This window comes from Diabrotica undecimpunctata, chromosome 3 (genome assembly GCF_040954645.1).
Source record: "Diabrotica undecimpunctata isolate CICGRU chromosome 3, icDiaUnde3, whole genome shotgun sequence".
Classification (NCBI taxonomy): Eukaryota; Metazoa; Arthropoda; class Insecta; order Coleoptera; family Chrysomelidae; genus Diabrotica; species Diabrotica undecimpunctata.
Genome location: NC_092805.1, coordinates 145,503,013 through 145,527,560, shown reverse-complemented (window position 1 = coordinate 145,527,560; position 24,548 = coordinate 145,503,013). Strand labels below are relative to the sequence as shown.

General features: G+C 32.4%; 2 protein-coding genes across 4 annotated transcripts in view; one reads left to right on the top strand and one right to left on the bottom strand.

Moving 5' to 3' along the window:
- Positions 1-20,602, top strand: part of LOC140436204 (glutathione hydrolase 1 proenzyme-like) — a 61,393-nt gene extending 40,791 nt beyond the window's left edge. For all 3 annotated transcript variants that reach the window (XM_072524902.1, XM_072524901.1, XM_072524900.1), the window contains 9 exons: positions 977-1,135; positions 2,438-2,649; positions 5,457-5,646; positions 9,640-9,831; positions 12,869-13,094; positions 15,202-15,413; positions 18,411-18,642; positions 19,255-19,371; positions 20,320-20,602. In XM_072524902.1, the coding sequence (XP_072381003.1) occupies positions 1,038-1,135; positions 2,438-2,649; positions 5,457-5,646; positions 9,640-9,831; positions 12,869-13,094; positions 15,202-15,413; positions 18,411-18,642; positions 19,255-19,371; positions 20,320-20,472 (1,632 nt within the window). In that variant the 5' untranslated portion in view covers positions 977-1,037 and the 3' untranslated portion in view covers positions 20,473-20,602. The remainder of the gene's footprint in view (positions 1-976; positions 1,136-2,437; positions 2,650-5,456; positions 5,647-9,639; positions 9,832-12,868; positions 13,095-15,201; positions 15,414-18,410; positions 18,643-19,254; positions 19,372-20,319) is intronic.
- The window catches only part of LOC140436080 (uncharacterized), a 1,443,853-nt gene that overhangs the window by 552,341 nt on the left and 866,964 nt on the right, over positions 1-24,548 (bottom strand). The gene's annotated exons all lie outside the window — the stretch shown is intronic.

Here is a 24,548-nt window from a genome sequence, read left to right as displayed (position 1 = left end):
CAGTCGGTAATAATTCGTAAAATCTATGGAATTCCCATATTATTATAACTTTATTAGCATTCATTTTATGTGAAATAAAAGGCTGGCCGGGGTTTTAGTAGACCCCAGCCTATAAAATTGAAGTTTAAATTTAATCTAACTGTTAAATGTTCTTGTAGGCATAATTTTTTGCAAATACAATATATAAACTACGGATAGATGGAAGACTGCCGATTAAAAATTAAGATAATTAGGCGAATATATACTAATCTACAGTTGAGTTGCAAAAGAAAACAGGACCAAAGAAGGTGTAGCCTTACTACGCACCAAACAAGTCTCAAAAAATAAGGGAAAAGTCTAAAAACGAATTACAACAAAGAGTAGATTACATCAGACAGAAAATGATAATATTGAGGGATTTTAACGCTCAAATAGGCAATCAAATAAAACTCGGAATTAAGCAAAAACATAGTTTTTTCTAAAACACATTATTTATAAGACGATTGTTATTGCTGCGTTTCACATATCCTGTCTATGTTGGCATAGTGGCCTCTATCTAGCTTACCGTTTGTCACGCTATCTTTACAAGGGCCATATATATTACTTGAACAATTTACGCAAAACACCAGGAATTTATTCACTTCTTTTGTTAATTTCCATGTTTCGCTTCACTAAGCGACTGCTTATTAGATATTGCATTGCAAAGAAAGAAATCGTTTGACTTCGTTGTCGTTTGTCACTGCTGCCCCTAGATATTAAAATTTTTTTAATCGAAGTTATCCCATTAACAGAATTAAGTAGACTTTGGTTACCAATTATTATCTACAGTTAAGTAGAAAACACATCAAAATTTAATATTAATCGTAAGGTACATTATCTACAAAATTTTGTATAGTACTGTTTGCCAATTTGTTTGTTTATTGCCGTTTTCCATTACCTTTTGCTATTGTCAAGATAGTTATTTTGTTCAATTGGAAAATTTAATAATTATTTTTAGGTATAACCAGAAACGGATTCAGATAATTATAACATGTATCGTAATCTCAGTTTTACTATTCATGGGAACTATTACCGCTATAATAATATTCCATCCAAGCTTTAGAACAAACAAAGGAGTCGTTGTGTCCAACGTCAAAGAGTGTGCTGCAGTAGGAACGTAAGTTTTTTTTTTTTCGTTATTTATTTATATTTTCTTTATTTTAAACTTTAAAAAATATTAAGATATTTTTAATTTTAGATCTTAAATGTTTACTTGTGTATTAATAATATGAAAAGGACATAAATAATAAATGTGACTGCCGTTGACTCCCATGATGAGCTTAAAAATATTGTAACGATTTTTTTAATAAGTAGAATTGTTAAAATACTTGGGAGTTCATTATGGGAGTCAATGTCAGTTACATTTATTATTTCTGTTCTTATATATAGAAGAATATAAGAAGCAATATATGGAAGTATTCTACAGCTAACTATACAAAGTCGCTGACACACTTGAAAAGTAATAAGTAAACAAGAAGATGTACCAGAAGTCCTTCCGAAAGAAGTACAATCGACAATTAAAAAAACGAAAACCGGTAAAGCAGTAAAATGAATAGAGCTAAAGAATATGAAACACCACTAGCATTAACCGTCACAGATTTGATTCTATATATCTCAAGGCAGTAATAAAAGCTTTGAGCAACCAAGGCATTGACAAACCGTACATACAAACTTTAGGAAATATAAACAGAAAATCAAAAGCTAAGGTAAAAATGTATGAAAACACGCCAGAATTACCAAAATTACCACTACCAGAGGCATCCGAAAAAGAGAAGCAATATACCAAAGCTCTTTACTGCAATTCTAGAAAATATATTCAGCACAATGAACTGGCAGAATAAATGAATATTCATTGATGGAGAATACCCGAGCTATCTAAGATTTGCAGACGACACCGTTCTGATTGCTAATAATCCTGCAGAACTACAAGATATTATAAGCGACCTAAATGCAGCTAGCAATAAAGTTTGCCTGAAAATGAACTTACAAATTTTAGATTGTACTTAAATAGTATAGAAGATAGGATTGGATATGACATAAGAAAACAAGCCGCCACAACATGGTACATAAAAGCAAATTTTAGACAATGATGGGCAGAAATTAAAAATGAATATGTAAGAAAGGCTGCACCATAATCGGTAGAATATGGTGAGAATGATGATGATGATAATGATGGCATGGAAGAATGTAATGGCAGTTTCCAGATAGAAACAAAGAGTAAACACATAAAGACAAATGAAACGGACATAAAATAATATTCTATGAATGAATAAAAAGTCTGTCTTTTTCTAATTTCTAGACAGTCGCTTTTTCTACGATGTCAAACATATATTAAACACCAAAAAATATTCACCTAAAGTCTGTCTGCCGCTGCTAATTTTAATATATACATAAAACAAGTAATATTTTATATTTTCAGTTCGATTTTAGGAAAAGGAGGAAATGCTGTTGACAGTGCAATAGCTACCCTACTCTGTGAAACTATTTCAAAACCAGATTTAAGCAAAACAGGAGGGGATTTTGTTATGACAGTTTTTAATAAAAGCACTGGTGAGGTGTTCGTGTTAAATGCAAGGGAACCTCCTCAAAACTCAACTACTGAATCTTTCGAGAAATACTATGGAATTACAGGTAAATTAATTATATAATATACATTGTTTTGAAATTAATATCTCGTTTGGTACATTCAATAATTATAATATAATTTGTCTAATATATTATTAATATATTTAGAGGGAATGTATTTCTCTCTCGCAATTTTTATTAAACATTTCGCATATTTTTCGAAACAAGCCAATGTGGACATATTATAAGTTCTCTGTTATTTCACTTTTTCGTATTTAAGAGTGGTATCGAGTCCCTAATAACTATTTTGTATTTATAAATCATTATATCAAAATATTTCTGTTGTAGGATCAAAACTCTTGTCATATTACACTAACAATATTGTTATTTTTATATTTGAGAGCCTTTTTCAAATAGTTTTGTGCATTTTATTGTGAGTTCAATTAAGATAGGCAAATAATTCAATCAAATTGAATTCAATCCGATACCATCCTGAGTGGAATTAAAATCGATTTCAACAATCTTCAAATGCTGATTTTTTTATTTTAAACTTTTTTTAGCGGATTGCTGATCACCGTCAATATTAACATTTCCATCCGTGTCCAATTGGATAGGATACATTGTGATATTCGGATTACTGATTGATATCTAATAAGTTCAAACGCATTTTATACGTCCATATTTGCCATAATATTGACAACCAGCTTTCAATTAAATTTAAAAGATCTTTGGGAAAACACAAGGACTACATGAGTGAAGACATTCTACATTGAATACGTGCTGCGAATCAAAATCCGGATATTCAATTAATATCAAACATGTATAACGATTTTGAAAAAACGTTTGACAGAGTACGCCATGATAAGCTAAGATACATTATTGAAAGAAAGGACATAGATAATAAACATCTGCGAATAATTCTCAATCTATATTGGAATCAGAAAGCTAACATCAAAATATAAAATGAGATATCACAAGCAATAGAAATACGTAGAGGAGTACGACAGGGATGCATTTTGTCACAGCTGCTGTTTAATGTTTATAGTGAAAGCATATGCCAGGAAACCCTTTTGCAAGCAAACGAAGAAATCGTAATCAATGGAGAGGTTGTAAATAATATTCGATACGTAGGCGACACTGTTCTAGTGTCCTGCAACAATTATGGCATATCAAGTATTAATATCAAAAAAACCAAGTATATGGTCTTCAGTAAGAACATGACACAATCAGCACATATTAGTATAAACGGCATTCAAATTGAAAAAGTATCAAGTTACAAATACTTGGGTACTTCAATAAACGAAACTGGAGGCCAAAATAATGAAATAAAAAGACATATCGAAATTGGCAGGGACACTTTCATAAAGATGAGAAAATTATTTTACAACAGAGATATAAGCATCCCTCTCCGATTAAAAATACTAAGGGGCTACGTATTTAACCCGCTATTATACGGTGTAGAGGCCTGGACTCTCAAGCAGAACAATATAAAAATATTGAAAGTTTCAGGAATCATCATTCAGAATCGGAAATCATCAAGGATAGCCTTGATGATTTCCAATCTCTGATACTAGTGGCACAAGAAGAAAAAGACGATATACCTATAACGAATCATTGATTTTGTTTGAAGACATATGTTTGGCAATAGATAACAAGGCACTGGTGCAACTAAAAATGCCTTTTGATTGGAAAATTGATTCTAATAAATTGAAAACATTTTTGTTTAGATAAATCTTCCGCTGTTGGGCCCAGAACAACGCATTGCGTATGACAGAAATATGCGTGCAATTACAAAATAAAGCAGTGAACTATATTTCATAGATGTGCCCAGTATTACAGGTTAAACTTTTCTTTTTTTGCCCATTTTGGCAACCATACGATCACAAAATAATATTGGGCTGGCCATTGCTTTATCTGATAAACTCACTGATAAACTTATGCATGATTACGCTGATGCATGTCTTAAATAATCAGTGTTGTGGTATCATTTACAGAAATTTCATCGGCTGCAAATTGATAAATCTATGCAATTTATTACCTGCCAGCAAACTTCAGTGAGATCACAGTAAGCTTAGATGAATTGGTTAAAAAATTGCACAGAACTACAAAAGTTATCAGTTGCTCAGTACACGTGCTATATTAGTGGCCAAAAACGTCGATTACAATATCATCAACTTTACTTTTAAAAATGAAATAATCGGCAAAACGGCAACTTATAAGTACATCGATACTGTAGTGAATCAAAATGAAGTTGTCGAATTTATTTCCTGAATTCGCTTGATTGATTTGCAAGTAGATACATTGAAAATTAATATAAACATTATTCTTTTTCGAAATGTAAATCCACCACGACTTTGCAATGAAATCCGACCGTCAAAAAATGATGAATAATGTTATCGAGGTAACAATTTTAACTGGAAAATTTAAGTTGAAAATGTACTGTTGCCACATATCCCAATGATCCTAGCAGATATGTCATTTGAATTTAAACGTTTACAGTTCCCTATAGCAATTCGCTTTGGCAATGTTTATCAATAAAGTACAAAGACAATCGTTGAAAGTGTGTGCAATAAATTTAGAGAATCAATGCTTCTTACTTGGGCAGCTCTATGTGACCTGCTTACGATTCAGAAAACCTTCTGATTTCTTTCTTTATCTACCAGTCGAAAAAATAAGAAATGTTGTGTACCCCACAGCCTTTGAATAATTATCAAGTTGAATCAAAACGCCGCAATGTCACAGTTTTTTCGAGATGAACAAAACCGATAAAATAAACTAAATATTTGTGTAATGTCTTTCCTTCAAATTTATTTTAGTTAAGGGCGGAGCCACTCCGCAGGGTACAGCTAGATTTAATATATAAATTTTTCTAGGTAAATTGGTAGTTCCTGTAGAAATTCGTGCATATTGGACAGCCTACAAAAGATTCGGCGGGGGTGTTTCTTGGAAAGAAATCATTAATCCCACTATAGATTTGTGCACGTCTGGTATAGAAATATCTTTACATACAGCTAAAATTATTAAGCAATATAAAGAACTCATTTATAGTGATCCAGTTTTAAGGTAAAGTTTTTAGTACTACTCAAGAATAGTACTATTCTTGATTGAAAATATTGTTTATTAACCCTTAAACGGGCAAGGAAAGAAACTGAGCAAAATAAATAGATTTTAATGTATTTTGGGTATACATTTATTTAAAAACACGTAAAAGCAACATTTTTTTTAAATATGCACTAAAAAAAAGTTATGAGGTGTATCTCACAAGATACATTGCCCAATAAATCACTTCTTATGATAAAGAGCAAAACAGTTTCTAGGTTATTTTCCTGACACCAAGCACAAACGCACTTTACACTTTTCACAGTAAACTGTAGTTTGACCGTCTGTACACAATTTACATCTTCCTTTGTCAATAAACCCTGGAAAGTGACCTACGTTGTCAAAGCGAACGTCATCTGTTGAACGAGGAGCTACAGGAAATTTGATTTTTTTTGTGGTTGGTGATCCGCACTTAAGCATCTAGATTTTCTTACGTTTTTTGAAAGAATCAGGGATCTTCCAATATTTCCGCGAAATTTTTTTAATTTTTCGTGCCTTTTTCCTAAAGCTTTCATATCTCTTCGATAAAGCAACCAGCATTATTCACCGCGATGTCTATAAACTGGCTGAAAATGCAAAGATACCACCTCCTCGATTTGAATGGTGTTTTATATTGTGATATAAGTATATCAGACAGATCAATACCGCCCATGTGAGTATTATATTGCCTCACTATTTGAGGACAATCGACGTCAACTTTTTTATGTTCTTTACTATATAGTTTTATTTGAAGCAATGGGATGTAAGAAATGTATGAGCTAGCCAAAGTGACACATTTAGTATCAGCCCACTTGACTACCGCTATAATATTTTTATTGTCAACTTTGTAGTTAAAACTTCCGCAGTCTTTTTTGAGAAAATCTGAATCTAGTATACAACCTTTTAGTCTGTTGTTGCGAATAGTGCCAAGACCTGCCAATCGTTTCTCTTTCTTCGGGTATTTTATTAGTTTCAAAGAACAGAAACGACTGGCGAAATAAACTGGGGAAGGTCAAGGCTCAACTAGAGCTGTAGCACCACTGATGATGATGATGAAATACAAGATTTAGCAGAAGCAAATCTTGTATTTAGCAGAATTAATTTAGCAAATTTAATTAATACCACTTTGAAAAATGAAATTTTTTTGAAAGCCAAAGCTTTGAAATAGGTTTCAGTCTTTAAAATCTTGATTTTCTAATTGTAAAATAACATAAGGATGTCTTTTATTCACAGACTTTAAATTGCGTATAAAAATAAAAGTGGTGAATAAAATTGCACTTTTTCCACAAATCTTCTGTCTTTCAAAACTTTATTGTAAGACTTTCTAATTCCGGATGCTGTCTCAATGCTTCCATAACAGAAAATGGAATAAATGAATTACGATTCTGAGATATACAAGAATCACTCCATGTAACTAGATTAGTGATATTATTTTGTTCTAGAAATCTATCAAAATTTTATGTAAAGCACTGGCCAGCACATTGCCAGTCATTTTTTTGTTTTTTTTCTGTCCATATGGCACAATAAACAGTTTTAAATTATTGAAAATAAAATAAATTACCTACTTGCGATCTTTGACACGTTATCATATTTTGTAAATCAAAACTAAGAACAGATGTTCCGTTTTCCTTACCAGTATTTTTTCTAGCCTCATACTATTTTTTAGTTTAATGTGTTCTTTAAACTTCCAGTGTTTCTCTTCTGTCAAAAGTTTGTCACTACTTTTAAGTTTAGAGGCTTCACACTTTACACAACGGTCCTTTTAAGGGATTTGAAAACCATAATTGAACTTATTTTTGAACACAAAGCGGTAATATGATAATTTTACTGGATCTTTTCCTAGTTCTTCACAGAACTACAAATACAAGCGGTATAATTTTGATACATTAAAATTAGCTTCCAAATACTTTCGTTTAGTCGTTGGTGGATAACAGTCAGATTAAATTATAGAAAATAAGTTAATATGAGTTTTAAAGTCTTTTCTCTTATCATCAGATATTGATCTACTACTTGTTTTATCTCTCCTATCTTTCTTATGCTTGTATATTGGTTTCTATGAAATACCTAATAGTCTCAAAAAATAATTTTTACATACCTGAATTTGCTCCCCACCAGTCAGCTTAAAATACAAAAATATATACATTCACCGTGAGTGCCCCTGACTTTTAAACTTTTTTTGTAGTACTATTCAAATTTAAGCATTTTAAGACAAATTCTGTTACTATATGAAGTTGAAGCCTGGACACTGACGCAAGCCACAGAAAAGAGGAGTGAAGCCTTCGAGATGTGGATCTACAGGATACTAAAAATATCGTATGTGGACCATGTCACCAACGTTGAGGTCTTATAGCGCATAAGAAAAGAAAAAAAGTGCTAGTTTTAGTGAAACAACGTAAGCTTGAGTACTTCGAGCACGTGATGCCGAACGAAAAAATTTCGAATTCTTTAGCTCGTTATGCGGGGTAAAGTATTTGGCAGGAGAGGACCGGGACGCAGTCGTATCTCTTGTTTAAAAAACCTCCGACAATGGTTTGGGATGACCTCCGCGCAGAACAATCAACAAAACCATGATAGCCTTGATGATCGCCAACATCCGGACCGGATAAGGCACTAAAAAGAAGATGACAGATTCCAGTATGTAATAAAAACCTCCTGTGCCTCTTTTTCGGAAATTTGCTTTCCACAATTGAATTTGCAATTATTTAAACAATTTTTTTTATATGTGCATTTTCTCTCTCAAACCTCTTTACCCCTAGCATTAATATATGGTTTCCCTACTTGGCACATACTTTTCCTCTCATTTACTTTCCATTTTAATGATTTTTTTTTTTCGTCATCTTGTCTTCTTAAGATCATTGTTGGGAAGCGATGAATTAATGGTTTCATCTACATCACTATAATATAAGTGAGGTTAGGAAATTAAAATACAGTAATCTTACGTGGTTATATTGTTATCTTCACTATCAGTTATTTAAATGGTTCTACTAATTTCATATCTATGCTTGTGATCACACAACGGCTGTAGGTAAAACTTTTTTAAATTATATACATATGTATTTGCAATTTAGTAGATAGAAGCAAAATCGCACAAGATGAGAACTTTGTAAAACTGTTATTCTAGTTATCGTCCTGTAAATGGTGCTCATATCTTTACACTTAATGCAAAACGATAATTTGAATTATATTGTACCTCATTGTAACTCATTTTGGATAAAAATGGTAGATAAAACTTTGTTATTCCAACAAGACGCAATGCAAGGATTAACTTTTTCGTCTCGTATTTGAGTTATATCAATATTTTTCCGAGACTTCTTTTAATCATTAATTTTAATTTTAATTGATTGAAAGCTACTATGGGATTATGATCATGAAGTTTTAGCCGATCTGATGCAGTTTCTAAATCGATTTTTTATTAGAATGTAGTCGATTTGGTTTCTCATAATTTTATTCTTTGATTCTGCATTTGACTTCCAGCTACAGAGTCTTCTCGGTGGTAGTTTAAAGTGAGTATTTGATATCATGAAATCGTCTTCTTGGCAGAATTGAAGAAGTTGATGTCCACGTTCATTTTTGTTTCCCATGCCATAGTCCCCCACAATATTCAAACAGTGTCTTTTGCCGACTGTGGCGTTAAAATCTTTGAGAACAAAGGGTTTTTCTGCTGCTTTAACAATATCTACAGCATCAGTAAGATATTTGTAAAATGCTTCTAAATTATTTTCATCACTGGATAATGTTAAAGCATAGACCTCAATTACGTTGACAATTAATCGCTTTAAATTAAATTTCACTAGGATTACTCTGTCAGATATAATTTACTAATGATTAAGCTAAGTGATGATTGCAACTTCAATAGAGAAATTAGCATTGATATTTCCGGCATATAGTACACTTAATATTTATCCACATCACTATATTAAAACAAATTTTAAGATGTCTTAACACAAGAATAAATTATAAAAATTTTATTTCTTTCAGAGAAACTTTTATTAATACAAAAACTAATGATACATACATCCAAGGGCAAGTCTTAACAAGGCCAAAAGTAGCAGAAATGTTAAAAATAATAAGTGAAAAAGATATTGATGCTCTGTTTAACAGTACTTATTCCAATGGATTTAATATTCATGAGAATGGCCTATTTTATACTGACGATGAGGATAATTATGAGTAAGTAAATTTTAAGCAAAAATCGTACCATCTATCGCTGTATATTTATGATAATAAGCGTGTCGGTCGTGGCAATCTTTGTTTAAATTTAAAACTATGTTTTTAATAAGATGGAAACCACTTATCCTTGTTAAAATATTCTTCCTTATAGGTGAAGGTTTAAAGATCATAAAAATTTTTGTAGAATTGTACTTTATTAAGCAGTTTTTAGAAAAAAATCTCAAAAATCACTAATTATGACATTTTTTTAACTAAAAATTGCAAATATCTTGAGAAGGAAGCATTTTTTAAAAAATTATGAGGACAGAAAAAGTAATAACTTGGATAAGATACGTCCAACAAAATTTTACTCGAAACGATTCGAAAAATTGTTTTTTTTTTCATTATTTTCATTATTATAAAAATTTATATTTATTATAAAACAATTTTCAGCCTACTTGGAAAAATAAAAAAATACATTGAACTTAACATGGACAACTTGAAAAATTATATAGAATCGAAAAAAGAAAAAAGGTTAGGTGCGGTAAAAATGCATAAAAAAATTTAGTTAGTATATTCCGTTTTTAAGACCATTTTTAAGAATAAACCGCTCGCCTAAAAGGTGTCACTATCAAGAGATATAAAGACAATATTTACCTCCCAACAAACACTTTCATCTCTTTACCGATCAATCAAAGACAACATTTCAAATGAACAACACGAAGTTTATGAAATTTCTTGTGTAGACTGCTCCCGATCTTATATAGGCCAAAAAGATGGTAGAACACAAAATTTAATTTATGACCATTTCGTTTCTGTTCGCAGTTCTAATTCAATTTTAGCTTTAGGTTAACACCGTCGTCATAAAGGTCACAAAATTGATTTTAAAAACTCCAGAACCATACCTTCATTCGCTTTTATAAACCAAGAATTATTTGAGAAGCCATAGAAATTGAAAAAAGAACAAATTGTCTCATTACAAGAGATGATGACATCCGCTTACCTTCGACGTGGTGACCTCTTATAAAGAAAATATCGTCCGCTCGACCCTCCAATCTAAATGCCGCCGTCAGAAATGTTCGCACCAACCCCCGCGCCGACCTCACGCCATCCTCCACCTAAACCACGGCACCTTAGATTAACAATCAGTGTAGCAATGTCTGGAGGCTCAAGAGATTGCGAGGGGCTGAAGAATACCTCAATCAAACAGGATGTCGAAAGCCCGGCGTAGTTATAATGGACGCGGTTCAACCAGGAAGCCTGTTGGGGTCCCGCAAGTCCATAAGCCCGATGTTCCCTAAGACCCATCGTCAGTGCACATACAACTGTCCCACTCAAAAATTGGCAAAACATCTCGCTTTATCCTTACAACCATTAGCCGAAAACGCCTTGTCTTTTGTCAAAAACTCTTTTCATTTTATTGATCTTCTGAAAAACTTTTCTATTTTACCCTCAGATATACTAGTTAGTATTGACATAGTTTCTTTATTCACCAACATTCCCATCGATGAAACCATTTCCATCTTAAACTCTAAACATCAAATTCCCCAAGATACAGTATAAAACACTGCATGTCTAATACATATTTGTCATTCCAAAATCATTTCTATCGTCAAATCAAAGGTGCCCCAAAGGGATCGCCCCTCTCTCCCGTAATAGCAGATATATACATGGAACATTTCAAAACAGCAGCCCTGTCCTCATCAAATCTCAAACCCCGTTGCTGGTTACGGTACGTTGATGACTCCTTTGTCATTTCGTGAATGGAATTCATCCCAGTATTAAATTCACGATGGAAGTTAAGTCTAAAGCGTCTTTGCCATTTCTTGATGTTCTTATTCAGAAAAACCCACCTCACAGTTTTTCCTACTATGTGTACCGGAAACCCACTCATACAAACCGCTGTCTCAATGCCCAGTCACATCATCACCCCGCCCAACTCAATTCAGTCATCAAGACTCTTATTTCTTATTCCATAAGACTTAGGGTCAATAATCACATGTCATACGAAATCAATTCAATAAGACAAACACTCTTACAAAACGGCTACCACAAAATCTAAATCAATACGTTCGTTCAAGAAGCATTCAAGAACTTCCAAACCCCATTCCATCCAAAAAAGAAACCTTGCCGCCGGATTACCCCAAAATTTTTCTACCTTTCATTGAAGGTATCACTGGCAAGATCAGTAGAACTCTTATCCCTCTAAATATCAAAATCGTCTTCACTACTCACTTCAAATTGTCCAACCTCGTCAGATCCGTAAAAGACCAAATCCCCAATGAAAAACATGGTGTCTACGAGGAATCTTGTTTTAGTTGCCCACATACATACGTAGGACAGACAATCTGACGAATCTATAACCGTATTTACGAACATTCTCTATCATACAACTTGAGCCCAAGGCCAACATCATATTCAGACAGGCCAAAAATAGATTTCGAAAAAGCAAAAACCACCGCTCCCACCCGCTTCTTAAAATCGAGAAGCATTCGTGAAGCCATCGAAATCGAAAACCATCCTAACAATTTAAACTCGCACGATGACGCTAAACGACTGCCGGCAACATGAGGACCGTTGCTTCAGCGACCCTCCACCCCAACCTACACCGCTCAGACCAGGTCAGCTTAGACCATATCAGCGCATACCGTTCCCACGCATACGGATGATATAAAAGCAGCCTCACAGGGTAAGACCGGTCGTCACTCGACACTGAGGAGTAAGCAAATTTAAACCTCAGTGCCGTTTGACGGTTATTGTATTTATACAGAACACGATGCTGGTACGTCACGAGTAAGGGGAGTAGGCAGATTGAGACCCCGAACTCGAACGGAACCGTATCCTTCTTGAAAATGGCTCCAAAATAGGTGCGGAAACGTCGAACATTAAATTCTCAACGCGGTTCATCTCTAGAACTCGAGAAGCCGAGTTCTCGAGATGACATAGGCAACCTTAATAGAAAGGTATAACTTAATTGTCCTTAAGCTTTTGCAAATATTATTAAGTACAAAATAGTATTTATTACATCTAAAGGTAACATATTCTTTTTAAATTTCAGGTATATTTGGCAAAAACCTATCGCAGTAGAACTTGGGGATGGTAAAAGACTAATAACGGCACCACTTCCTTCTGCAGCATCTGCCGTTGCGCTTTCCCTAAAATTCATAGACAGCTTCCAAAATACTACAGGCTTAAATTTGACCAGCAGTCAAACTACCTCAATTTTACAGTCGGCATACCAGTTAATATTTTACAACTATATTCAATCTAATAATGTCACAGAAGTAAGCAAACAAACATCAAAACACAATACAATATATATATATATATATATATATATATATATATATATATATATATATAATTTAAAATATTTTATTATTGCGCTATCTCAACTGTTTTATCTATTTGCCATACACTTTTTGCTATTGCGGTAAAACGCCAAAGTGATATTTCATCCTTAAGCCATATGGCAGGTACTTTAAAGGAAAGATCTTTTATACCGGTCATTATTAATAGTATTTTGATTTTTTTAATGTAAATGATCTCTAATATACATTTTTTGTTGTAGATCTGTTCTTTTTTTAAAATTTGTACATTTTAAGAATCAAAATAATGACTGTTTTTTCGAGAATGCTTAGCTAAGTCTATAGCGTTTAATTTGTTGGTTTTTATACTATATTTATCTTTACAAGAAATCTATTTATCACAAAAACATTATGCCGCAAAGACGTTTAGAACTAGTGCAGCTCGAGCAACTAGTTCGTTGGATCCAACAAGGCATAACTCAACAAGAGGTTGCTATGAGGCTAAATGTGTCGCAAAGTGTGAAAAGTCGTGCATGAAATCGGTATGTCGCAACTGGATCTGCAACCTACAGGCATGGAGGAGAAAGAGAACGATCTACAACTCGTCATCAAGACCGTTTTGTAGTTCTGACGGCAAGAGGAAACCCAACATTCACGGCTTCCAGAATTAACAGTATCTTCAGGCATGCTACTGGACTAGCGATTTCCAGTGAAACTGTCAAAAGGCGGTTCTTCTTCACGTGCCATCTCCGCGACGGAGGTTGGTAATCATCATGGCTATTCTGATCTTAGATGCTGCTGCTCCCAATAGTTCAATTGCTGTGCATCCGTACCATTCCCTCAAGTTACGCAACCATGAGATTCTTCTTCTTTCTACCCTTCTCTTGCTCTGGATTTTCCCTTGTATAATCGATTAAAGTAGGTTGTATCTCTCATTACGCATAACATGAACCAGGTATTACAGCTTTCGTGTCTTTATGGTTTCCAATACTTCCATTATTTTGTTGATTCTTCTCATAACTTCGTTGTTCGTTACATGCTAGATCCATGATATCTTTAGGATTCTTCTATACACCCAAAAAGACGGTTACATGCATCCAATTTAAGGGCTAGACGGCGCGCTACCCATCCACGACTAACTAGGGAGCAGCGTGCATGCAGATATCGCTGGACGATGGAACACTATCAGTGGACTTTCGAAAATTGAAGGAATTGTCTCTTTACTGACGAGTCCAGATTTCGTTTGTATACAAATGATGGCCAAATATTGCTGTGGAGGGAAAGAGGACAGCGTTACAATGAAAATCTGAGAGTCCCAACCACTCTTTTTGGAGGTGGATCCATTTACGTGTGGGGAGGCATATGTTTTGACGGTCGCACGGACTTAGTCGTCTTAATTAATGAGACAATGACTACTACACGATATCGAGACAGAGTCATGGTACCAATTGTTATTTTTTTTTTTTTGAGCAATTGGCGAACAATCTGTTCTGATTGATGATACTGCTCGCCCACACCGTGCGAGAATTGTCAACGAGTGTATAGAAGCTCATGGCATTACAAGAATGAAGTGTACACCGTGTTTACCTGATATATATTGCATCGAAAATGTTTGGGCCGACATATCTAGGCAACAAAACAGGCTCCTTCAACCGCCCCAAACCTTAGATCAGTTGGCCAATACATTACGCGCGATTTGAGAACGTATACCGCAGCAGTTCATCAATAATTTAATAAGAGGTCTTCCAAATAGAGTTAAAGCACTAAGGCGATACAGAGGTGGACCCACACACTATTAATTTTTCTTTTCGGGATATTAGAAATTGAGCAGGTATAGAACTTTTTTTTCTTAAAGAATTTCTTTCTTTCGATTCATCTGTATGAAAATACGAAGTAAAAATAAATCTTTATTTTTATCACTCCATTTTTCTATTTGACCTTATAAACACAAAATAAAATACACGTTTTCATAATATCTACTTTAATTATTGAGAAGTGTATTATGAGTACCTATCTACAATTTATTTGACAAACAATCTCACTGATTATGATTACCTAAAAATCATTACACTTATAATTTTAGGTTCTACAGAATATTTTAAGTTTAGAGCCCAGCAATTTTATTATTAATTTCATAGCAAATGTCCAAAATTCCAAAGTTTCAAGGATTTCTTCTATTGAAGCTTTCAGTATTTTACCAGATGATTACGCTGCTGCCCATGTAAACGTACTTTCAGTAAATGGGGATGCTGTGTCTGTGACAAGTACAGATAATTATGAAAAATTGACAAAATTGTAAGTTTATATATATATTTAATTATACACTGTGTGTCAGCCAAATGGAATAAATTAGCTAATAAATAAATAAGGGAGTATTCGAAAAATTGGTCGAACACGTCGATTAGTTGCGCATTTTTTTCCATAAAAACTTTTTATACGGGGTGTATCAGATAACGGTGGTCAATACCAACTTGCTTATTTTAAATAGAGCACCCTGTATATTAATTAATTTTTAGATTTTTCAGATCATTTTAGACATTTTTTCTATACCTATTCTTGACTGTTTCGGAAATATTAAGTAAAATGCAAAAATTCACATTTTGAAAAGAAAATTATCTATTTGCCGAAAGTCGCTACAACATATTCAAAAACTTTTAAATAATACAAATCTAAACAATTTTGTCAATGTAGGAGATGTTCAAAATGCTCCTCACGAACGTCTTGGCAATACCCTAACCGTGAATAGAAATTTCTTCTAGTGCTACTCAACATCTCAGATGTGATCGATCTAATCGCGAGCATTATTCGTCTTCGTAAGTCAGCTAAGTCAGTGGATTTCGTTTTGTATACAATATTTTACATATCCCCATAAAAAAAGTCTAATGGCTTCAAATCAGGGGATCGTGGTGGCCATTCCATTTTTCCTCGGCTTCCTATCTACCGATTTGGAAATATTTGGAGGAGGTACTGCCGGACATGGATTTGGTAGTGGGGTGGTGCTCCATCTTGTTGAATCCATATCATATTCGCTGGCAGTTGTGATTTTCCTCGATCAGGATACACGTTGGCCAACGTTGGTACTATATTATTTTGGAGCAATGCTAAATAATTGTCGTAATTCAAATTGCCATCTATGAAAAAGATATCTATGATCTGATCTTCAATAATTCTTGCCCATACATTAACCTTCTCAGGGTATTGAGTATTGCCTTCAATCATAAAGTAAGGAGTTTCCCTGCACTAATAGCGGCAATTTTGCCGATTAGCATGACCGTGAAGAGTAAAGGTGCACTAATCAGAAAACAAAACATGTTCTAACTGGATGACATTGCTGTCTAACATTGCTATCATTTGTTCACAAAAATACGTTCTCCTGTCAAAATCATCTTTCAGGAACTCCTGCGTGTGTATAATTTTATAGGGATCTATTTTGTTTTCTTGTAATATTCAAATAACCGATGAAAAGCTAATAGTACTGAGGCTCCTTTTCGAACAGATATATGTGGGTGTTCCTCAAACTCAAGCATAACAGCCAATTTGGTATCCTCATTTATTGCATTGACAGCTTCTTTTTATACCTTCCTAACATGGCACAGCTCGTGGAATTGCTTCTCTATTTTACCAATTGTCCCTTGAGATATGTGCGGCAAATCAGGAATTGCTTCGTGAAATAAACGAGCTACTTCCATTTGCGTCCGTGTCTTATCTCCATAGCCAATCATCTGTATAATTGTAATTAAAAATAAGGCGTTATGTAGAATTTGAAAAAGACCATTATTTTTTATAAATAAAATCATCCATAAACGGGCTGCCTACGATAACAATGTAAGAAATTAAGCACTTCAAACGATTGGGTACATCACACCGAATAAACATAAAAATACTATTTCTCGACAACAACCATTTTGAAGATATTTAAGTTAAACCGATTTTAGAGCTTTATTTTTTATTAGTTTTAAGTCCACACATAAGCGTTTTTCCATAAGGTCAAATCAATATGATACGAGTTCCAGTAGTTTTCTTTTGTGAAGAGCGTGATAGACAACCTATATAATAATAGAAAATGTACAAACACATTGTAAAATACGAAGGGTATATTAATTAAAGTTTAAATAATATATTATTAACAAACCATTTACAATTTTATGTTAATATTTATTTAATGTCGTCCGATCTAATGGGGTTATAGACAACAAAAATGGAAAAATACGTATTAAAACAAAGAAAGGTTACATACTAACATAAAAGAAGATTAATATAATTTGCGATATAAACTAGATTTTATTTTAAATATTTTTTATGCCTATAGCCGTTAAAAACTTTATGATGTTGTTTAAATGATTATTGTCACAGCAATGTCACTGGGAAGGTTAAGTTTACTTCTCGTTTCCTGGAAAATTTGTCATTAAAATATGTTTTACAGTACTGTTGGTTTGACCCTGGTTGCAGTAAGAGGGGTTGTCTCTTGTGATTCAATAAATATGTGTACGGCGGGTGTGATCAAGTCGAAGTCGAGTAAAGATGACTGGTTTTTTTCTAGGTAACAAAAAGGCTTGTTTCTGTAAAGCATTGTCATATGAGTAACATCGTGTAACATACATACTATCAGTATGTTTTTTATTTGTTATTTTATTGTTTTCATTAAATCCATCCGCTAATAACCAATATGGTTGATGCGGCTGCCTTTAAATAAAAGAAAATATGTAAGACAGAATATTTACTGTGTTGTGACAGTATTATAAATGTTTTTTTTATGGTTTATTCTTATCGAGTTTTTAAATAAATATAGTTGATTATAGTTAATCAAATAAAATATTCTATAATAAAGTTGTCTTAAGAACGTACCTCAAAATATTAAAAATTTCATTTTAAAATCCATTTTAAATTGTATAATTATCTATTTGTATGGTCATTTCAAATACTGATACAAGTAGATTAGAAGAAAAAACAATTATTTTCCAGAAACAAGACAAACAATATTTTTTAAGATCTTGAAAACTATTTTTATTAGATTTTTTTAACATAAGATTTATATATATATATATATATATATATATACTATATATATACTATATAGATATTTACAACGCGGAGTCAATCCCGGAAAAATAGTGACAGCACATATAGCTCCCGCGGAAACCTCAAAACAAACATATATATATATATATATATATATATATATATATATATATATATATATATATATAGATATATATATATATATATAGAAATATAAATAATAAATATATATATACTGGTATTTTTCAAATATAAACATTTGTTTTATTTCAGGTCGGGTATTCAAGATTTATCTAAAACAACAGGTTTCATACGAAATAGATTTTCTACCAGCGATTTGGATAACAATACAATGATCGGATTCTCCTCGTTTTCTAAAAATGACCGTCTGTCGGAGAAATATATATCCGTTGCGTGTCCCATAATAATACTAGATAAAAATAAAACGGTCCTTTTGGTTACTGGAGGTATTGGAGACAATACATTATTATCCAATATACTGCAGGTAAAGAAGCAGCTTAAGCATTCATTAAAGTGATTATATTTTTTAAATTAGATGTCTTTAAATAGTATATATATATATATATATATATATATATATATATATATATATATATATAAATAAAGAAGTCCAGAGACCTTATTCGTTCTCTCTGCATTTTCCCATTTTCCCATGAGCTGGCTTCGCTAATTACATTTAATTACACAGGTTTTTGTATCCCGATTACAATTCCTTTTACTGATATGTCCTGAATAAGCAGCTCCCCAGATTTTCTCTGGTCTTTTTCTTTAACTCCTTTAACGAATTTAAAAATCAAACTTATCCTATGCACTCTTATTTTGATATCAATTGGTACCACCCCTAGACTTCCACCAATAGAGTCATTCCTAATTTTATCTTTTTTTGTCACTCCACTCATCCATTTTTGTTTAGTTTCGTACATCATAGCTGGTGTTATGACAGTTTTATAAAATTTTACATTATAAAGCATCATTTATCATATTCCAAAATCATCTCAATTTTTAATAAATGCATGTCTGCACTAATTGAATCACAGTTAAAAAATTGTTTTAACTTTTGATTGTATGTTTATATTTAATAAATGTGTACTTGTAGGTGCTGAGCAATTTTTTCTGGGGTAATATGGACATAGAATCAGCAATTTTTGCTAAAAAAGCAAATAGCCCACTAGTTACCCTAAATGATTATAGAGAGGATATGCTAAGTGATAATGTGAGTATTTTATAAAACTAATTTAACTTAATGTATTAAAATATAAAACAGTATTGTGTTACTGTGTTGCTAAATTGAGTAGCTTAAATGATGTCGTAGTAGGTTTCCGGAAGGGGTCATTCTAACACGTTGTTATACGCTAATAGTTTAAATTGTTACATATAACTCGTGGTTTAACTTATAGATATATTCAGTCTTTTTTTTTCAAAGATATGCACAGAAGATGGACGTGGAAAAGTATAAACCTAGATTTAAACCTAGTAGAACTGAAAAATGTATTACATGTTAAGACTTTTATGAGAAAAGAAAATATTATTTAGCCTGCATCCTTGTACTAATTAATTTAGGAAAATAATATTATTGCAACATTCCCAATTTTAAACACAATTCTGATCATTTATTTAACCCTAAGCAATGCCAGCAGTGAAAGATCATTCTCACTAATGGCCAGAATAAAAAAAATTTAATATCTCATTAGGGCAACACAAATTAAGTAGTTTATCATTACTTTATATAGAAAGAGTTATTAAATAACTCTATTAAGTATGAAAAATTAATTGACGGGTTTAATCATGAGCCTCTAGGGCCTGTTAAACTGTATATATATATATATATATATATATATATATATATATATATATATATATATATATATATATATATATATATAATTGACAGGTTTGCAGAAATAAAAGTGAGAAAGATGGTAATACAACTAACCACTCTGGGTATATTTGTTTTAAGTATTATTATTAGTTTTAATAAACTGTGTTTATTTAATTTTCGTACATGTATATGTTGCCTACATCCCGCTTTAGTCTTAGTCAGCCACTGGAATTCTATCTGGGTATATTGATTTTGATTCTTTTTATATGTTTAGAACGGATTATTTGAATATTTAGAAAAGAAAATACGCTTTATTTGTTTTTTTAATTGTTTACATTTCAGCTCAAAAACGAAACCCTTGAAATGAATGAGAAGATGTTTCTTTCTAAGGATGGTGAGTTTTCAGCAATTTCTGCGATATTCAAATCCAAGGTTAATGGCGTTACAGGAGTGTATGATAAAAAAATTGGTGGGTCTGTTTCCTATGTAACCTGAAAACCTTGCTCTCATGAGTCTTGGGACATATCTATATTATTGTTTATATAAAAAAGTAGGGAAATCGCTTAAAGAAAGATTAAAATGTATTTTAGATAAGTAATAAAAGATGACAGTTTTTTAATTTAAATTTTATTTGATTTTAACATTGTTATTTTTTATAAATTCAACCTTAACAAATGACAATCCAACCTAAACTATGTTTACAAATGTTGAAACATTTTAAGCACATTTTTTGATCGGTGCGAAAAAAAACATTTTTTTAAGTGACAGCGGAGATCGAAACGACGAATGCGACAGAAGCAGAAGGTTCTATGAATTGCTGAATTCATAAATTCTGCAGTCGCCTAGCGCATGCTTTAAACTTTCTATTTGTGAAAAATGAAGACCATTCATTTGAGATTCGATATATCGATCGTTCGGAAGAAAAGGGTTACAACTCGAAAAAACTACTTTTGCAGAAGAAGAGTTTTAATATTTTTTTCGGAGTTTTTTTTTTATATGATCATTAATTAATAAAACTTTGTAATTTTTATTTAAATAAGTGGGCTAAGTTGGGTTTAATTAAATGACATAATTGTGATTTTTCAAACTGTTTCTTTATTGTTATAAAAAAATACATGCAACGGTTTTGAATTAAAAATTAGTAAATGTTTACAAATTGTAACAATGTTAACTTAATTTATAATTATTTGATACATACCTAAAATCGTTAAAAGAATTAGATTAAAGCATTACAAATTATTGTAAAAATCATAATAATATGGCGGTACGCATTTTTTCTTTTCGACTAATGATATCAAACCTGTTTTTTTTGCCTCTGATATACCAGGTTTCCTGAAATATGCGTTTTTTATTTTGATTTGTTCTATACTAACAGTTTTTCTCGAACTAATAATTTCCGCTTGGCAGAAATCTGTATCTTGAAAAGAATTTTTATAAAATAATGTATTTGGATTTTAGGAAACAAGTCAGAAGTTAATTTTTTTAAATCCACAAAATCCTTAAAACAAAAGTTCGTTTACTTTATATGTTTTTCCGGTTTTTTTGCTGATCTCATAATGCAAGCATACTGATCAGAAGCGTAAATAGGGCTTGATTTTCTGTATAGTTTTAGTGCCTTTTCTATTGTCGCGTGTACACTATCACCTTCATTTTGGCTATGGCCGGAAACAAGAAATTTATGGGTGATTTAACTTATATTTAATTTTAGTATTGCATAAATATAAAAAACTATTATGAATTTGTTTTTGTTTTGGCCTGTACAGTTGTCGGAATAAAGTATTACATTTAAATCTTCTTCATTTTGATTGCTTATATTTTCTAGAAATTTAAAAAACAGGAACCTATTTCATTCGCTCCCCTTTGTGCCTCACCCTCATGCCATATGAAGCAAGTACATTGGTGGTTTTTAATATTATACAAAGTAAAATTTAGTACATTAAGCTTTGAAACATAATAGAAAGCTGCAGTATCTCATACAGGACATGGCAAAACTGCCTGCAGATCAAAAACAATTACTTTAGTATTTTATGTAGTATTTCTGTCATTATCTTTTTCTTTGCGACTTGCAATAATAGAGGAATTTTTAAATTGCAAACAAAACACCATTGTTAACTAAACTGGTTATTTTTGTTAAAAAACTATCAAAAGATTTTTTTATAATCAAACAAACTTTTAAAAAGGATACAAAAAAAAATTAAATCATTTTATATCTGTATTTTCGACAAAAGCCTAGGTATTTAATATTTTTTTTCGTGCCCGAAAATAGTTGCAGGTCTAAAATATTATCGTAAAAAATTACAAAAAGTATTAAGAAAAGTGATATATTTTGATATAACCCAAAGACTGTGAATAAACTTATCACAAAAGTTGAGTCAAAAGTGTAACATGTCCTAATTTTACAGTAACTATTTAAAAATCAATTAACAAAAGCGCTACATTTTGACATAAAACATAGTATGTGAATAAATTAACTGAAAAAAATTGTTTAAAACAGTTACAAAACAAAATGTTGCGGCTTTGTTACAAACGCGAAATAGTTAATTTAATCCAAGATTGTCTTCTTCTTTCAGTGCCTATTGGTTCCGAATATTGGCAATCATTCTGGCTATAATTATTTTATTGACTGATGCTTTAAATAGATTCGTTATTGTTGTGGAGAACCATTTCCTCAGGTTCTTCAACCATGATATTCTCCTTCTCCCAATTCCTCGCTTTCCGAATACTTTACCCTGTAGGATTACCTTCAGTAATCTGTATTTACTGCTGTTTCTCATTATATGTCCGAGATATTCCAACTTTCTCCTTTTAATGGTATACATCACCTCTCTTTCTTTGCCCACTCTTCGTAATACGGTCTCGTTGGTTATCTTGTCTGTCCATGATATCCTTAGAATTCGCCTGTATAGCCACATCTCGAGGGCTTCAAGTTTTTTCTCCATTGCTTCAGTTAGTGTCCAGGATTCAACTCCGTAATACAATATTGAGAAGATATAACATCGTAGGAGCCTTACTTTTATCTCCAGATTAAGATTGTGGCTTTTAAAGAGTTTGGCCATGTTATTGAATGCACTCCTAGCCTTCTCTATTCTACATTTTATTTCCTGTGAGTGATCCCATTGTTCATTTACTGTTGTTCCAAGATAGTTATACTGTTTTACTCGGTCCGCTGGTGTATTATTGACAAGTAGTTGAGCGTCTCTAACTTTATTTTTGCTGATGATCATAAATTTAGTTTTTGTTATATTTACTTGAAGTCCAAATCTTTCACTTACTTCATTTACTTTGTTTATCAGTTGCTGTAAACTGTTCAAACTGTCTGCAAAAATAACGGTGTCGTCTGCATAACGGATGTTGTTTAGGCGTTCTCCATTTAGAAGTATTCCATGTTCGCCGTCAATGTTACAATCCAAGATTGTAACATTCTGAAATGTATCTGTTTCGTTGTAAAATTTACATGCATTTACTACTTACTTTTTGCAACAATATCGAATGTATCTTCTCTCTCCTAAATATTTGAAACACTACACAACACTAACGGTAACAAACTGAGATACAACGATCTTGTACAAAATATTCTGCGAAAAATGCAAAAATCCCCGTGTTACATGCGGACATCTTTTGGCTGGTAGTTAAAAGATTATCTCTAAACTTCATGCGTTCCTAATAGTAGGCACCTTTTTAGTTAGTTTAACCCTTTCACTATCACTTCCCTTTAGAGTGATTGAAAAATTCTAATTTTTGGTATACAAAGTATTGTTGCACTATAGATTATTTTTTTACATAAAAAGAATTTAACTACCCCCACCCTTCCAGTACAGGATGTCCATCACAATGGACAAAAAAAGTTCATGGAAGTAAAAAAAAAACCATTGAGTGTTAATTTTTTATTAGAAACTCTTTCAGATCATTGTCAAAAGTAATATAAATTATAACATTTACTTTGTATGAAATGTGGAAAAACAATTCCTTTCCTTTAAAATACATAAATAAACTTTGCATGCTTGACAAAATATATGTGTCCTGCTCTTACACCCCTCATTTTTGCATCTTGAGGCTTCCTTTTTATCATCATACTGTGGAAGATGATGGTATCCATCAAATCTAAGGTCTCTTAGAGGCCTTATTTCAGTTTTTTCCTTTTTGGAGGGACCTGGATCCTCGAAGCTTTTTGAAGGCCTGCCTCGTTTAGGAGCACGTCTACTGCAGATTAGATTTTCGGCCACTTCTTGGCGAAAAGCTAACAAATCAAGGATTTCCCTCTTGTTTACTCCCAAAAGAATAGCTTGAGTGCGATACTCAAGCCATGATTTACCAGGGCTAAATCAATGGCATGAGTGATCATTCTCACAGTCCATTTCTTTGATCTGACATAGGATCGGTATATACTTAGTAAGAAGTCCAACTTGTTGACGCCGCCCATGTTACTGTTGTATCGTCTTATAGCTTCAGGCGTGGGAATCTTCACATATTCTTTTCTTGTTTTGTCCCATCTTTCTCAAAATTTGTTTGGTTCCTTTTCAATTCATCTTTGTCATTTTCCCCCATATTTTCACCATTTACAATTAGCCCCA